The sequence below is a fragment of the Mytilus trossulus genome, chromosome 9 (genome assembly GCF_036588685.1).
Source record: "Mytilus trossulus isolate FHL-02 chromosome 9, PNRI_Mtr1.1.1.hap1, whole genome shotgun sequence".
Classification (NCBI taxonomy): domain Eukaryota; kingdom Metazoa; phylum Mollusca; class Bivalvia; order Mytilida; family Mytilidae; genus Mytilus; species Mytilus trossulus.
In genome coordinates, this window is record NC_086381.1 from 71921961 (window position 1) to 71940444 (window position 18484).

The window sequence follows — 18484 nt, forward strand, 5'->3', positions numbered from 1 at the left end:
TTTTTTTAAAAGATTTTAATATACTCTATATTACTAGGCAAGTATGGTAATGTCAATTGAGTATAGCAAATTAAAAAAAAATGCATTCCAAAACTATGATACAAATGAATTAACCTATGCATTAACTATATAATTATGTTTTTCGACTTTTGCTTAATCAATGAAGGATTTTCTTGAAACATTGCATATTGCACCTCTGTGTTAAACCAATATGCCTACACCGTTGTATATAATGCGCTCTTGCTTTTTATTGTTTACTTATTAGCTGATCTATACCTCCAATAAAATGATAACCTAATGGTCGTTATAACCGTAATGTGTTTTCTTGTGTATTTATTCATCTTGACGAATCTTTTGCATTTCTTTGATTGTCCTATCAAAAGGTTTCAATCGTTAATCATAAAAAGGAATCATAGCGATAATCAAATTCACATTGTGTCTGTCTTTCAACCCTGGTGGTGTGAAACAAGAAAACTATAAAGATGTAAATAGCCGCTTTAGTCCTATCAACCATTGTCATTAACATTATTCGACCAATCAATCTAGAAACGTCATGGGAACAGGAGTGCTAGGTGAATGTGTGACGTCATATTTTATGAAAGTATTTGATACTTCTGGTACAAATCAGACTTGACATTGATGTTTTTTATTTAAATAAATACAATTCAGGAATACACTAGACGTATTAATGCGTCTCGTGTGGTCACATGCGTCTTCACTTAATAATACATTTATAGGAAAACGTGCATGAATATTTATTTGAATGAATCATCCATTCCTCGTGTTTTTTCATGACAGAATATATTTGTAATAAAATAATACTAGAAATATTTATCGAAAGGATAACTAGAAAAGAAAAAAAATGTTAAACAAAAAATTCAACATAGAATTTAACACGACTTAACACAATCATGGAGGCTTGATAAGACATTATTTGTACGCTAAAATAATGAACATTTCAAAAAATTATTTAAGAATTTCAAAATTAAGTTGAAGGGGCATTAGATGATGAATTCATAGTCATCGATGTGTCTTCAATACCCATATTTGATTTACTACATACTTATACGTGTATCCAAATAATAAAAAATATAGAATTATAAACACAATCAATTAATCGACATGAAGGCATATATAAGCATTTTGTTTGTCTTTTTAGTCCAGACGCCATCTTATTAACTATTTTGCCCACTTACCCCTAATTTGCAAATATTTTAATGGTACTACATGGATAAAATTAGACATTTCCAAATGCCAGGCAACAAATTAAAAAAAAATCTGGAACATCCGGTATTAAATATGAAGTCTTCAAAAGTAAAATCACAAAAATACTGAACTTAAAAGAAAATCAATTTGGAAAGTCCATAATCACATGGCAAAATCAAATAACAAAACGCATCAAAAACGAATGGACAAGAACTGTCATATTCCTGACTTGGTACAGGCATTTTCAAATGTGGAAAATGGTGGATTAAACATGGTTCTATATAGCGCTAACCCTCTCACTTTAAAAACAGTCTCATCAATTTCCGTTATATTTACATTGATGCGTTAATTAAACAGAAACAATAAATGAAATAGTCTAATTATGGGTACATCAGTCATCATCGTATAACAATTTTAAAAGGAACAATTTAACAGAACACAAACACATCTACTATCTATGAATACATTGATTGATTTGAGTGTCTGACGTCAAACCCGAGCCCGTCATACGTCGCGCCATTTTTTCAACTAAGACATTGATATGTTTTTTCTTAACTTTGTGGGAAACATGCCAAATTGTGCGATGTGGCTTTTAATGAATTTGTCTGTGTAATATTTGTATCACTTAGTTTACTGTAATACGCGTGTCACTATAATCTGACAAATATCTAAAGAAGTGGCTCTGATAGAAGTTTACGAGTCCCTTTGTTGACACTTAAAACTTATTACTAGTAGTACTAAAACAAATTAGAACAATATACTGTTTTTACAAATGAATATGATTGAAAAAAAATATAAGCCTTTTACTAAGGATGATTGGCCATATCTGTTTATTCTACATGAAACATTGAGGCTAACATATATATTATCATTTTCAAAATATTTCCAAGAAATATATGGCTTTTCTGGTAATCTATGACATGATATATTATTCCATGAGTCACTGTAATACTTTAGTATATATGTTTACTGTTGTAATCGAATAATACTACACAAAAACAAAGGGTGTCGGCATGGCCAAAATTAATGTGCACTGAATCAAGACATAGTTAAAATATCAAATCTTTTAAATGTTAATTCCATTCGAATATTTGTTTTTATATACTACAATTTTGTTTTACTGAACGCCATGTCAGTGTTAATCATTCATAAATTAAATGGAATTTTGTTCGAAATCTATGATAAACAATTGAACAGTTTGTCTGGTTCTTTTAATGGCCTCAAAAAGTATTAAGAAAATAATAATTATTTAGATTATTATAATCTCATAACTTTTGCAACATTAAAAACATATATAACTAGACACTTTCCAATGCAGTGAAGATTTTGTGTGTCAATAATTATTATTTATGAAAAGTCTTTGTGTGTCAATAATTATTATTTATGAAAAGTCATTCTGATATTCCAAAGAACAATACTATTATTTTCGATGATTGTATATGTAATATTTGTATTGAATATAAATTTTTAAACGATTCATTCAACAAAGGAATAACAAAATATTTACATCAGTACAGAACAGTCAACTTATTTTAAATTTCTTCATCGAACACATAATTGTTAAGACAAAATATGTATGAATCAATCTCAGATACGTGTCAACAAAAGTAAAGATAAAAAGTTATTAATCTTTTCAGACTTATTGTATACATACATTATTTGCAAAGAAAGCTAATTTGCAAAAAAATCTAAAACTTTTTTTTACACATATAAGCATGATAAGTAAACTTACTAAAATACTCCCAACTCCAAGGAAAAATTAAGACGGGGAGTTCTTTAGCAAATGGCAAAATAAAAACATTAAGTACGTCAAACTAAAGGAGAAACCCCATATATATTCCTGACTAGGTACAGGCATTTCCTTATGCAGAAACTGGTGGATTGAACCTTTCTGTAAAGTTAGCAAAACCTATAGCTTGTAGGGCAGAAGTATAGAATTTCATTATATTGACAACAATGGGCGAGGAAAACAAACACAGGTTTAAAATGTGAAAAATTGGGATACAACAGTCAACAGTGTATTATACTGTAAATCAACATAATAACATGTAACTGTTTCAACAAAGAAAAACCAAAAGGCATATCACCACTCGACAGGCAAAGTACTCGAGCAGAACAAAGAAAATATAAAAAAAAATACGTGGTCGCAATTGAATCAACTCTCCAAAAGTGATCAAATGACACTGAATAAGTAATCTAAAGGTGAACTGTGCAGAAGAACCTTACTTTCTGTATAATTTCAAAATGTATAAATGGTTAATCTATTTTAATATTGTAAAATTGCACTATGTTGTAAGATGTATAGTATCAATGAGATGAAATATAACTATTTCCTGTCATGATTTCCTTGATAGAGGGTTTCTGCTTACAAGGAACCTATTTAACTAATATTTCCAAATGGTGAAGTTGACATCATCCATTCGTAAATTTTACTGACGCATTCACGAGTTGTTGACCGCTATGGAGTATCCGTTTCGTAACTACAATACCGTCACGAATAAGACTTATTACCGAGTTTGTACTATCAAGAGCTAAACGACGAGTGCCACGTGTAGAGCAGGATCTGCTTACCCTACCGGAGATCACCCCCAGTTTTTTGGTAGGGTTCGTATTGTTTAGTCTTTTGTTTTATATGCTGTGTTTTGTGTACTTTTATTTGTCAGATTGTTATTTTTTTGTTTGTCATGGTGTTGTCAGTTTATTTTCGACTTTTTAGTTTTAATGTTCTTCGGGTATCTTTCGCCTCTCTTTTATATTTACATGTTAAATGATTTGTGAAAGTAATCGTCATCAAACTGACAACTGAAATTAAGGTAAAATATATAAGCAGTATGATATACTTGTAGTAGGACATCCAAACACGTGTGCTGGCACAGATATAACGGTATTAATAGACAGAGCAATACGAACCCAACTTGCATCTAATAAAACGATAATAGGTCACTATATGTTCTTCCAAAACCGGCAAAACATATACTGCATAAACAACTATAGCAATAACATCACTTAAAAGAACGGAGAAAGGAAATATATCAAACAGTTTGATGACAACAAACCGTGATGGAACAGAGTTAAAGGTATAACTTTTGAAATATCATAAGTAGAGGAAACGGGAAATGTGTGAAAGATACAGCAATCAGACCAAAGAGCAAACAACCAAAGGCTACCGATGGGTTTTCAACGCAGCGTTACATTGTTGTGTGATTTCCCCCTCCCTTTTGTCAACAATGGGTTTTAATGAACAGAATATCAACTTTCATTCTGATTTCCTCAATTTTAAATGGTTTTCCTAAGAATGGTTTCAAGTAATATATTCAACAAATAAAAAAAGCATAATTAGTTATCAAAGGTATAAGGATTATAATTAAGTACGCCAGACGCGCGTTTCGTCTACATAGGACTCATCAGTGACGCTCATATCAAAATATTTATAAAGCAAAACAAGTACAAAGTTGAAGAGCATTGAGGATCTAAAATTCGAAATAAATTTGCCAAATACGGCTGAGGTAATATTTGCCTGGGATAAGCAGTTATCAAAGGTACCAGGATTATAATTTAGTACGCCAGACGCGCGTTTCGTCTACATAAGACTCATCAGTGACGCTCAAATCAAAACAGTTAAAAACCCAAACAAATACAAAAATGAAGAGCATTAAGGACCCAAAATTCCAAAAAGTTGTGCCAAATACGGCTAAGGTAATCTACTCCTGGGCGTAAAAAAATCCTTAGTTTTTGAAAAATTCAAAGTTGTGTAAACAGAAAATTTATAAAAATGACCATATAATTGATATTCATGTCAACACCGAAATATTGACTCTCGGGGACGTTTCCCAGTGGTGTAAATAGCTATCAATAAAGCATATCTTTATTATCATATTATCTCCTTCGTGAATAGTTTAATATTTCAAATTTAAAGCTGATACAACGGTTCGCTCTTTGTCATATTCTTTCCACTCGTATTTTATACTCCAAGGTAATAGTTAATGTCTCCTCCAGATTACTTATACTCCAAGGTAATAGTTAATGCCTCCTCCAGATTGAAACATACAGTTCATATTTCCTCTATAAACCTCTTGTACCGGCTGGTCAATTGTATTGTAGGTTACAATGAAATTAGTATATGCTCCAAATGTTTTTGTGGTATAACTAGTTAAGATAATGTATTCAAAGTTTGTTATGCCACCTTTTATTGTAGCTTTCTTGCTTGTCTTTATTACTGTTACGTTGTTGACCTTTGTAATATCAAAATCTGGAAAATATATATAATACAAAATATAATCATAACAACTCAGATTTATGTGTACATGTGCAGTGCAACGCATTTCTCAAATTATATATGTTTTATTAGATTAATAAAGTTATGAATGATTGATTGATTGTTGGTATTTAAACGTCATTATGAGCAAACATATCATGCATGTTTAGGACAAAGGCAAATTAACAATAAATTTAATAGGTAGGACCGGCATCGGTAGCCGAGTGGTCTAAATAGTAACTACTCTAATCACTACCCAGTCAACACTTAAGTTATGAGTTCGAACCCAATTCGTGGGGGGCACTCGCCTCTAGTCTTAATTCACTAGGGTTGTCAGTTTTCCTATCGAACGTCGATGGTTTTCTCCGGAAATCGCGGCTTCCGTTACCGATCGAAACTGGCCGGAATAAAGGAAGGAGGATTTGAGACTGCCACTGGGAAATCATAATACTTTATAGAGACAGAAATCCTGTCTTTCAACAAGCCACGTACGGACCCGTCAAAGAGTTGTAACAAGGGTCATTAACGTGCAAAGAGCTTAGCAATCTCTCTACAAGAGGCTATAATGTCCTCACTCTGATGACGTGGTTGTGTACTCGTAAATCCTACACAACCAAACGGACGTCCCCCTACACAGAAAGTGTTATCTACCTGTCGCGAGAAGGCCATATTTCTATATATAATCCCCAGTGTTCTTGGGGGTAGGTATTATAATAATAATTTTGACATGAACAAATGTTCAGCTTACGATTCACTGTTGTTTATATTTATTTGAACAATAAGAAATTTCGTGCAAATGTGAATGACGGTAACACTAGCAAAAAAGATATCTAAAAGTAAACAACCGATTTTCCGGCTTAAACACGGCAAATATCTGTATATTTTACAGACATATCAAAAGACACAAAAATCGAGATATGGAACAAAAAAAAATTGATTGGAAATATGGAATTCGTCAAGGAAACATCAATATAACCAAAGACCAGGTAACAGCCAACAATGGTTCTTCAACGCAGCGAAAATATCTCGATAAATTATTTGTATTTATAGCTCTTATCGTAAATTTTATTTTTTTCAGCACTTTTTGAAATTGGCCCTGATGAATAAAAAAGACAATTGGTCCTACCACTTTTACGTTTGTGGTGATCGGATTACAGCGACTATTTCTAGAAATAGCATTTACTTAAAATGTTGTTTTATGTGAGACTAGTCAGAATAATGTGTGGAAAAGTTAGATAGGATAGAATATTGAGAGTTACTTAGTAAACAATGTAGAGAACACTGTTATAATCGTTTCAGAAAAATATGTAATGAATAAACCCTTAAAACTACATCTGAATAAAAAAAGGACAAAATGATATCGATGCAACTGAACGGCAATAAAAATACTGATTAAAAATACAGCTCCTAGTCTTCAAATTTCAAAACATGTTGGTTGCAACTGTGTTATATCTCAATTCATATATAATTCGGCTAGTCATGTTATGAAAAGAAACTTGTCAACAACAACATTTCCATGCGAAGTATGTTAATTATTTCTTGTTGACATACAACGAGTCTTAATCCCTCAACTGGAACCACAACGTAACATACTTACTTAACCACAAACGAAGTTGTATTGCTGGGCTGCTCAATGCCCAACAAAATATCTTCTGAGTTACTGTGAAACTATTTACCTTAAGTGTCTGATGTGGATACTAAAAATTCAAAAAAAATCATTTAAAATCTCGACCTGTACTAATGCAATCAAATGGGAAGATTCCACTGCTGAAAGAGATTTTACACCTAGGTTATCACCTACCAAATACATGTAGTCAGCACCCCTGTGTTGACATGAAGTGTCATTGTTTTGGTCATGATTATCAATAAATTGTTTACAAATATGCTTTTTTCGAAAAAAAAATTCTACCTCAGGAATGGATTAACTTTGCTGTATTTTTTTCATATTTTGCATGTGAGTGTCAATATTGAGTCTCTTGTGGACAAACACGTGTTTGGCGTACAAAATCGTAATCCTGTTATCTTATATTGATTGTATTTATCGAGTACTAGTATTTGGCGCAAAAAAAGGTACTGATAATTCAATACCTGAATCAATCAATACTATGATGAGAAATAAATATAAAGATTAACAATGCGTCAATTAGATATTTACATATACATTCGAAAGAGTATAGTCCACAGAAATAGTGAAGGCATTAAATACAATGTTTTAGTGCAGCGTACTAAGAAGCCCCCGATTTAAATATTCCATTTCTATGTAGCAACATTTTAGCAGGTAGAGGGTTGGAGAGACTAAAACATGGGTTACAAGTGGTTAAGTTGAAGTTATCCGTGTGTACGCAATCACGAGTTGGCTAACCGTTATGAAATATCTATGTCACATATGAACACATTTTGTTCTAATTACCGTGACTACTATTCCGACCACTTTTCCTCAAATATATGGTGACATCGTTGATTTAAAATTATCACAGTATTTCATGTATTTGTACTCAGCATGAAAAAGATAACGGGGTGTCTCTAGGGGAGACGTATAAGTGTAACCTTCAATAGCACATGAGCTCAAATCTAGGGTTCATGTTGCTTAGCACGAAGATTCTAAATGGTGTTTTCAATGGATTTATTTAAGTAAAGGTAACGTGATCCATCGTACGCTGTACTTCAGAGCCCATATCGGTTATGCTTCATCATCGTAAAAGATTCACCAAACTCTAGATAAGATATATGGTTTAGACACCCAAAACAACAATTCTGCAGTTTAAATCCTTCCTTGTCTGTGAAATTAAAATTCGATTTGGATTTTGTAAAATCCAAACAAATATGTCCGTGTAACAACAGTAAACTTAAAACGGTTTATGTTTATATTTTAAATATATAAAATATACCGGTACATTTACTAATTACCTTATGATTCTACCAAAAACCACAACTCAAGTTTGTTTTTTTTATTCCGACGTAGTCGCTATAGTTTCGGTTTGTGCCCTTTGAACTTAAGGACGCTTAACTATGGCAACGCATGCTCGAAAATCCTTTCTGTGATTGGACAAAATGCTCTCATGGTGGATGATTTGGTTGTGTTTGAAAAAATGTCTCGTTAATTATATCGTGATCGAAAGCAAGTGAAAACTATAAATATTTGAACTAAATCTGACAAATATTTATATCTTTATAAAAATTATTGTTTCTCCAATATCTCTTTGCATCCATGACAGCTGTTTATTCGGGACAATTATATATTTTAATGTACACTATGATGTATGAACGTACGTGACTTTTAGATCGCACCTACACATGTGAGCTTTCCGCGGGGTTTTGGTGAATGTAAACAGAAAGATACGAGGACCGAGAATATTGAACACAAATAAAAGAAAATAGGTGTCATCACAATATTCTTATATATTATTGCCTTAATATAACCAGACTTATTATGATTGGAGATGGAGATTTAATTAAAGAGGTCCTGCATCATTAACTTCAACTCATTGTGCTTCTGCAGGTTATTGAAATGATTATATTTCAAGTTTAACATTTGCAATCAATTCAAATGATCAAATTACACCAACAATAAATATGACAGTCATAGTTATGCACTAAGAAAGATAACTTTACTACATTTCCAAGGTAAATAAAAGTTAATAAAACAATAATTCTACTTGTCTAAGTGTGTAATTTTAGATATCAAAATACAACGGATACATTTCAATTGCTGCATTTCATTTGTATTTCGATATTATTTCGACTAATTGTTTGTTTCTATAGAGTAAATCTATTGTTTGGGGGTTCGCGTTTCACAACTCTAATTTTTATTGTTCAAATGTTTTATAGCTGTTCTCTCGGTTTATTATCTCAACAGGAACATAACAACAGCAATAGGATAACTCTTATTTTGTTCTTTACCATAACAGTAATATAGTTGCCATGGTTAAATCATACACTAAAAATTTTCCTACTGGCATTAGCATATTATTGAGTATCTGATAGTTCCATACCACTACGTGTACTAATACTGAAACACAATCCAGATGCAACTTATAAAATTGAAATTATACTTCTAAATATTATATTGTTGTTCCACATAGATTCATAGTAATAAAGAATGTGAGGTAAAATAAAAATCAACACTAGTATGACTACGATTATAAGTTTCTTTTAAACATATAACCAAGAATCTGTAGAGAAAATATAACATGACTTCTTCAAAGATACTACACCTGTCATTTTAAATATCTTCACCTACACAAGTAACCTAGACTCTCAATACTTTTTATATTTTACCCTTTAGGAGTTACCTACATTTTGCTCTTGCGAGACTTATGCTAGGCTTGTTAATCGACAACATATATTTGTCGAGTTTGGTGGGTTAGTATGTCAACTATTCAAATTGTTAAAATTGTGCACCCAACATTTTGTCCAACAAAATGTTTGTACTCATATATGTCATGAAGTATCTTCTCGAAAACAAAAGAGGAAGCATCTTACCATATTATGTATATTCACGTTCATATTCTAGTATACCAATGTAGTAAAGTCACTCAATACCACTTATTTAGGTGTGAGATTATAATTTGTATACCCAGGCGAACTTAAAATAAAGTGTTTTGTTGGAACTAAAAGGTCTGCCAAATTGCAGGCTCCTAACTTTGGACAGGCAAATAAATACGGAATATGGCAAAGTCAAACATGTTAGGGAAGCTTAACACCACCCCTAACCTGGTACAGTTGTGTAACAGTACGTCATAAGAACAAAAGAAAACAATTTAAAAAAATCTTAACTGAACAGATTGATACAACATGTACAAATAGAACTAAATCTAACAAAAACACAGAGTGGACGTGACCGGTTGCTTGTACATCCCAACTACAGTAAGACGTTAAGTACATATCTGAGAGTACTCTGAGCAGTTACTGACAGCTAGCTTGAAGCCAATAATAAATAATTTACAAAAAAATCAAACATCTAAGACTGAACTATTTAACAGTACACATTTGAGATTCAATTAATTTAGTGTAGAGACTTCATAAACAGTCAGAGAAAAAAACCCATGACATTACACAATGCCAAAGGCAAGATACCGGATTCGAAATGTTGTAGATTCAAGAAATTGCATTTGTATATAACAGTAATATTCAGTTTTCCAATAAAAACAATACTCAAAGATCTTATTAGAGTATTGAATAAATTGGTAACCTTTTGAAATAAGCTTATCTAAAGGATCGATAAGATAATCAGGACCGTTTTTAAATTTCCGGGCACGTTAAAATAAGGATGTGATAACCCGTTTAAAATAAGTCTACTTGAAGGTTAAATCAAACCAAATCTTTATGTGGTAACGAAAAATTACAAATAATACATATGATTGCGTTCGTTTAAATCAAAAATTTAATCGCTAGCAGTCACGGCGATAGCGAAAGAGTTGTGAAACAAAAAAAAAGATAGCTATCAAGGAGACCAAGGAGTTGGTTACCATCACCATCGAAAAAAGGTATATTTACAATAGGGAATGAAAACTCGTCCCTTTCGTGGTAAATTTTAGTGCAAGGTTTTCTGTGTGAAATTGAAATATCTAAATCTAGGAAAGGACAGTTATTTAGTTCACATTATATGGATTTTTTTAACAAAACTTGACTCCATATCCCAAAACTGTTGACAGATACTGTACAACAGTTGACCGATTGTGTCCTCTTTCTCATTTTTATATTATGATTGACTTAATGACTAGTGATGCATGCATATCAATTTACGGTTGCCCTCCTACCCACCCGATCATAGTCCTTTTAAAATTGAAGCTATACATTTTTTAACGATTTTTTTTATAATTGATTAATTAGACTTTAAGCGAATATCAGGTTTAAAATGTCACTCTTTGTTATTCATAAACGACCTGAAGATCAAATTCAGTTGAAGAATCAATTTCATAACAGCGTGGACAACCGCCTTACTTATGTCTTGTTATAAGACTGAATAATTAATTTACATTTTCTACCTAAGGCATAGACTACCTTAGCTGTATTTGGCAAAACTTTTAGGAATTTTGGTCCTCTATGCTCTTCAACTTCGTACTTTATTTGGCCTTTTTAACTTTTTTGGATTCAAGCGTCACTGATGAGTCTTTTGTAGACGAAACGCGAAACGCGCGTCTGGCGTATACTAAATTTAGTCCTGGTATCTATGATGAGTTTATATAAAAGAGAAAAAGCAAGTTTAGGTGTTCAAAATTCAAATCAACACACACGGTCTTCTACTAGTTAATCATATCATTTGATTTAGGCGTTTAGAACGTTTGGTCGCCCCACAGTTTAAATGTCCATAGCACGTACGATATGCAAAAGAACGTTTATTTTATCTGACACAGTCAATTGATAAACTGGGCGCGCTAAGAAATAATATTGTTCACGCTGTTATGAAACTGATATTATTTATTAACTGATTAAAGAACGAAGTTTTAATGTCGGTTACTGAAACGAAAATATAGTTCAAAGACAAATGAAATTAATCGATTGATACTGTAGTTTATGTTGAAAGTTTCTTAATGAAGATCTTCAACCGAGACTATTTCTGATATGTAATTATAGGTAAGACAATACTTGGTCATGTTTTATACATCCCTTCGTAAATTTTACGGACGCCATCACGAGTTGGTTGATCGTTATGGAATTACGGTTTCACAAATGATATCGGATATGTGCCTAACGTCGTAACTACAATCTCCTTCACTTTCATGTGACCTACCGAGTTAGACTATTTACCAGATTGATTATCACATGAGCCACATGACGGGTGTCACATGTGGAGCAGGATCTGCTTACCCTTCCTGAGATCATCCCTAGTTTTTGGTTGGTTTCGTGTTGTTTATTCTTCATTTTCCTATGTTGTGTCATGTGTGCTATTGTTTGTCTGTTTGTCTTTTTTCATTTTAAGCTACGACGTTGTCAGTTTAATTTAGATTTATCAGTTTGACTGTCCCTTTGGTATCTTTCGTCCCTCTTTTATGTAGATTTAAGACTTAGGCGAAGCCGAGTGCTTAAATCTTCATAAATCATGACCAAGTATTGTCTGACCAATTTAGAACATATTCAAACTTTCGAGTGACCTTACAAACTTATCCTTTCCCATTGTAATATTCAAACCTAAATTAGAGTTCACTTTTATAATTAACTAAATGTAAAATAGTTATGAAAAGTACCAGGATTATAATTTAGTACGCCAGACACAGGTTATCATCATTTCAATGGATGGAATTGTAATTTGATAAAAAAAAACACAAAAAAAACGCACTTTTCGTCTACACCAGTGACACTCAGATCAAAATAGTTAGAAAGGCAGAGAAGTATAAAGTTAAAGAGCATTGATGACCAAAAAATTGTGTCAAATACGACTTCGGTAATCCATGTCTGGGATAAGAATATCCTTAGTATTTCGAATAATTCATACTTTTGTAAACAGTAAATTTATATATAAAAACGCCATATAGTTGATATTCATGTCAACACCGGAGTGCTGACAACTGGGCTGGTGATACCCTTGTGGACAAAAAAAGTCAATTAGCAGTCGCATCATAGAAAGTGGTGAGATACACCATATAACATGTATAACAGTATCAACTCAGTCCCAACACCAGATGGGCATTTCGACAATAAATATATCCTCAGAAACCCTGGTGTAAAAAAAATTCAGAAATATAGATACTTCTTTCGATTTTATCAAATAAGTTGACAACTTGAAAAATATACTGGCAAATCGAAAAGGTTAGAATATATAAACACCATGAAGGCATACGTTGAAGGCAATAAAAGCTTCCATCTAAAATGGATAATAAACGACAGGAAATGAAAAATCATCGGTTTTATTATATTTTTTTCTTCCCGTTAAAGATATAGGATACTAAAGACTCATCAGTGACGCTCAAATTAGAAAATGTTTAAAAGGCCAAATAAAGTAGGAAGTTTGGAGCATTGAGAACCAAAATGTCCTAAAAGTTTTACTAAATACAGCTAAGGTAATCATTCCTGAGGTAGAAAATCTTTAGTTTATCGAAATTTCAAAGTTTTGTTTATAACAGTTAATTTATAATTTATTATGATGATATTAATGATAACTCAAGTCAACACAGAAGTGATGACTACTAGGCCGGTAACACATTATAACACGTTATTTTAACATAACATTTTCTTTAGGTGTGTAACCAGACTTTGCAAAACCACTCGAGATCAGATATCATTGAAATAAATTGCTGTCCGATCCACTACAATCGGTACCAACAAAAAGAAATGATTACACAGTATATAGTAATCCCAGTATGGTAGATTCAATATATATGTAAAATTGCGGTTATTTAAAATTTCGTAATTTTCTCTTTTTTTCCTTATAATTTTATATGAATTTAAGAAAACCTCTTTTAGTTTGCCAGGATGAATAGGGACATGAAATAACGTACCCTGGTATTGTCTTACCATAATTTATCTTAACATCTACTTCAAGTGTTAGTTTTAAATATATGTGCTCCTTGTAAATGATTAATCATTTTTAAACAAGTACCTGTTATTTCCGCTTCTAAAGCTTCCCATTTCAAATCTCCCTGACAATCAATGAAAGATGTGCTGTATCGCACATGGCCTCCTGTCTCCAGCGCAGTTTTAATATCTTCCAAATATACAACTTTTATTGGTTTTATATCAGTTGCATAAAACTTCAGTTGGGCTACCCTACAAAAATAGATGTGAAAATACCAAAGATATATTCAAACTCATTAGAAACGGGAAAACCAGCAGGTATACAGTACAAAACAACAACAAAGAAAACACAGGACTGAGCAACACGAACCCAATCAATTCTCAGGTACTCATGTACGTGTGAACTCATTTGTAAGTCCCTTTCGAGAATTAGGACAGTATGGTTGTTACGACAAATAGAGTAAAGTCGTCGTCATCTGTGAAATACTTATTTAATAATCATAATATTGGTCAACAAACTCGTGATGGCGCACGTTATACTTTATAAACAATGACTGACGCTTATAGCTACACTCAATCAAGGAAACCATTACAGGAAAAGCAAGATCTGGCATAATGTATCAACAGGAATATATAAATGTATATACTACATATGCATAAGCTGCTAATATGTTGCTACAAAGAAATAAAATTTTATTATAAGAAAGCTGAAATCATCTCGTTTAGTATGTCGTGTAGATTTGTTCTCAGCCAACCATCATTATTAAAGTTAAAAAAATGTGGTATGACTGCCAAAAGCAATATCTCTTCACCAGTGACCTAATAAATTAATGTTACTGTAAGGCACCATACAGCAAAACTCATTTGTATAGTAAGCTTTTCAAGGCCCCGAAATTACATATGTAAAACAACTCAAATAAGAAAGCCAACGGCTTAGTGTATGTACAAAACAATAAATCAAAACCAAATATGATATACAACATAAATTGACAAACACTGAACTGCAGGTTCCCAACTTAAGGCTGGCACTTACATAATGTGGCGAGGTTTTACATAATTGCTGGTGCCAAATATTTCCTCTAGCCTGTTCCTGTGTTGGAACTATAAAATTCAGTTGAAAAGGGTTTTACTTATCAGATAGATGAGGAACGCAAAATTATATAATAAATTCTCGCTTTTTATATTCTTCTGCAAAGCAAACTTGCAGAGGGCAAAAATGTATACCTACTTCTTTCCTATATCATTTCCAAAAAAACAAGTGAAGTTCCAGGATTCTAAAACATGACCAAAGCTTCTATCTGTGACTGAAATATTCCAGTGAGCTATATCGTTTCTATCAATCACAGCTTGTCGTAGAATTATTTCTCGTCCTAGAAAACACATAGAAACTGAGGGGAATGCATGATCTACAAGAGGAGCGAAACAGAGTAAAAGCATACTGTTTTATTTTGTTTTTATTCGTGGCTTTTTTTTTATAAATTGTTCCTGTTGAACAAATCATTAAACATACATAATACTATAAATTAGTTGAATATGTGAATATACAAGAGAACAAGCTTTATGGCGTTAAAGATTAATGATAAATAAATCATTGGTATGTATTATTAGAAGCTGACAGACAGGAAATACTCCAATATAATATTTTATTTGATTTTAAATACAACAGCTATTACTGCAAATACTATCAGTGACAATTTTAAAATAATGCATTCAAAAACAAGCAAAATTATGTATACAAGTCTAAATCCCATGGTTGTTGCATCAAAATGTATTAATAAGAATGCTTCATTTTATTATAGTTCTTTATGGTTGTAAAACCGATGTGGTCATGCTCGTGCGCTTACGCCATTTATAGAAAATGTACTTTAATCAACGAATTTACACACAAATGAATTACAAAAATAAGAATTTTATAAGATCAAGCGATATTACAAATCCCCATATAAGACTTAAAATTAATATTGTAATCACGTAAGAGTGCAAGCACGTCAAAGATGTCTATTTTCTAAAGTAACCGGTTTTTGCTATGTTCCTGTTACTCAGTGGTTAGTTTCTGTTGTAGTGTTTTATGAACCCATATTTGTCTTATCGTCTTTCAGATTTTGTTGCGTGTGGGTGTTTTTTTTTTTTTTTCAATTATCCCTTCGGTTTCTCAGTTCTAGCTTTTTCTTATTATGTACAAAATAACGATAATTAACTTAACCGTTTAAATGATTTCATCACTAATACCTTGTGAAATGTGTTTCTGAGAGGAGAACTGGGTAGCCCATATACCATTATAGCTAAACTGGAAGTAGAGATCAACTCTATCTCCAAACGGAACATGAAATTGCTTTTGAATCAATGACGTGTTACAATCTGGTGACTTCATGTAGTAAGAAACACGATAACCAGCCTGTAGATGTTTCATAACATCCTCGTAACCAAATAATTCTTTCTGTAAACTAAACAATACTGACAATAAAATATTTAGTTTCAATAGTTTTCAAATAATTCTAACAAATTACGTGTAAATAAAAATCTCATTTGGTTTTGCCTACAAATATTTTTCTTCTTAATTTTTTTTATCGAATTTGCAAATGAAACAATAAAAACGAGTATTTATTTTCTTCATGAAAATCCAAAAAGGGCTCTTAATTCGAATGGGCATTAAAGTCGTATCGCATATTTTTAGAAGAAAGAATATTGTTTATTTACGTTTAAGATAACTTCACCTTGTAAAAACAAATATTCAGAAGAGATTCTATTGTGTAATTGAAGAAAAAATGAAAATAATGCAGTTCTTTTGAATTTTCGTTTGCTGATTTGTTAGGCTAATTCTGGGTCGTTAAACATATAATTAAAGAAAAACGCCTTTTATGTTAGAATACTTACGTTGCCCGTTGATGAATTTGTTGTTGAAATCCATTAGAAATAGTGAGAGCTAAAAAGAACCATTTTGTTTTAGATGGATACAATCTCTTGTAGATTAACTTTCAAATCGAAATTATGAAATTTATAAACATCCAGAATATGAAAGGAATTCTTTCTATACAATGATTGAAAAAAAACGTAACATTGAAATATAAAATCAAAAAATTTTAAAAATCGATAGGCTAAGAGGTACGCATATACCAGATATAGAAAAAAAATAGAGAAATTTAATATTAAAAAGTTATAAATAAAAAAAATACAAAACATCTTCACTTTTTTCAAGTATTCATTGAAACATTAAAATTTATCGACAATGCGAGGGTTCAGTGTACAGCCTGTTGCGGGTGTTAATAACCCCAATATCAAATCATGTAAATAAAGCTAAGAACAATGAGCACATGACAAACAGAAATATCATTACATAGTGCATCTACATACAAAGTCTGAAGCAGCAATTTTTTTCTACCTTCTTCAATATTAAACTTTAAATTAATAAATAAACTTATCATAGATACCAGGACAAAATTTAGTATATACGCCAGACGCGCGTTTCGTCTTCAAAACACTGATCATCAGTGACGCTCGAATCCAAAAAAGTTAAAAAGGCCAAATAAAGTACAAAGTCAAAGAGCATTTACAACCAAAATTCCTAAAAGTTTTGCCAAATACACCTAAGGTAATCTCTGCCTGAGGTTTAAAAGCTTTAGTATTTCAAAAAATTCAAAAATTTGTTAACAGTAAATTTATAAAAATAAACATATCAATGACAATTCATGTCAGCACAAAAAGTGCTGACTACTGGGCTTGTTATACCCTCGGGGAAATAAATCTCTTCCAGCAGTGGCATCGACCCAGTGGTTGTAAATAAACTTATCATAGATACCAGGACTAAATTTAGTATATAAGCCAGACTCGCGTTTTGTCTACAAAAGACAAAATAACGCTGCCGTCGCCGCCGCCGAGCACCATCCATATATCTCACTTAAACAAAAATATTATTGACTCAATGTTACTAAAGAATAGTAACATCGAGCTAATATTATTTTTAAACTTTTTTATATGTAATATATAAATTTAGGACTCAGCCAATACGTTGTACCTCGTCAACAGCACATAATTGATAAGCGTCAACATAGGGTCAATTTTGATTCACAAAATGTCTAAAATCGAAATGGTAGTCAAAACATTTGCATATCAATGTTTTAACCAAATTTTTACAAAACTCAGTAATAACCTAACATTTACATCTTTTAACATGTATATTTTCGTGAATGTATATATTGTATCACAGGTACATACCTGTTATGAAAAAAGCTCCTAAAATTATAACCATCATACAAGTTAACATGAATTTCAAATGTAAATATTATCAAGTATACACTACGTTATAAAAGCCTATTGAAAAAAATTATCTTGTAATGCTTAATGATCATTATGATACGTTATTGAAATCCAATGATATTTCACTGAGTTCTTCATTTTTATCGTATTTGATTTACAGATTGCTGTTAAAGGAACACTTGAATATTGTCTAAAGGACATATGTCATTTCAATATACGAGTTATAGCGTATTGACTGAGAATTGAACTCCATCCACCTATAGGAATGACTAAGTAGTTTATCGTAATGTGTGTATCCGGCAATCAGTCTCAAAA

The 18484-nt window shown here is 31.8% G+C and overlaps 1 protein-coding gene across 1 annotated transcript; it reads right to left on the reverse strand.

Annotated features, from left to right (window-relative positions):
- Positions 1-5096: 5096 nt before the first annotated feature.
- LOC134684185 (uncharacterized) lies at positions 5097-18186 on the reverse strand. Its single transcript, XM_063543462.1, has 6 exons — positions 18128-18186; positions 16790-16838; positions 16145-16359; positions 15144-15285; positions 14001-14167; positions 5097-5455 (listed from the first exon to the last, which is right to left on the reverse strand). The coding sequence occupies exons 1-6, from the start codon at positions 18174-18176 to the stop codon at positions 5208-5210; spliced, it is 870 nt and encodes a 289-aa protein (XP_063399532.1). The 5' UTR covers positions 18177-18186; the 3' UTR covers positions 5097-5207.
- Positions 18187-18484: the final 298 nt, after the last annotated feature.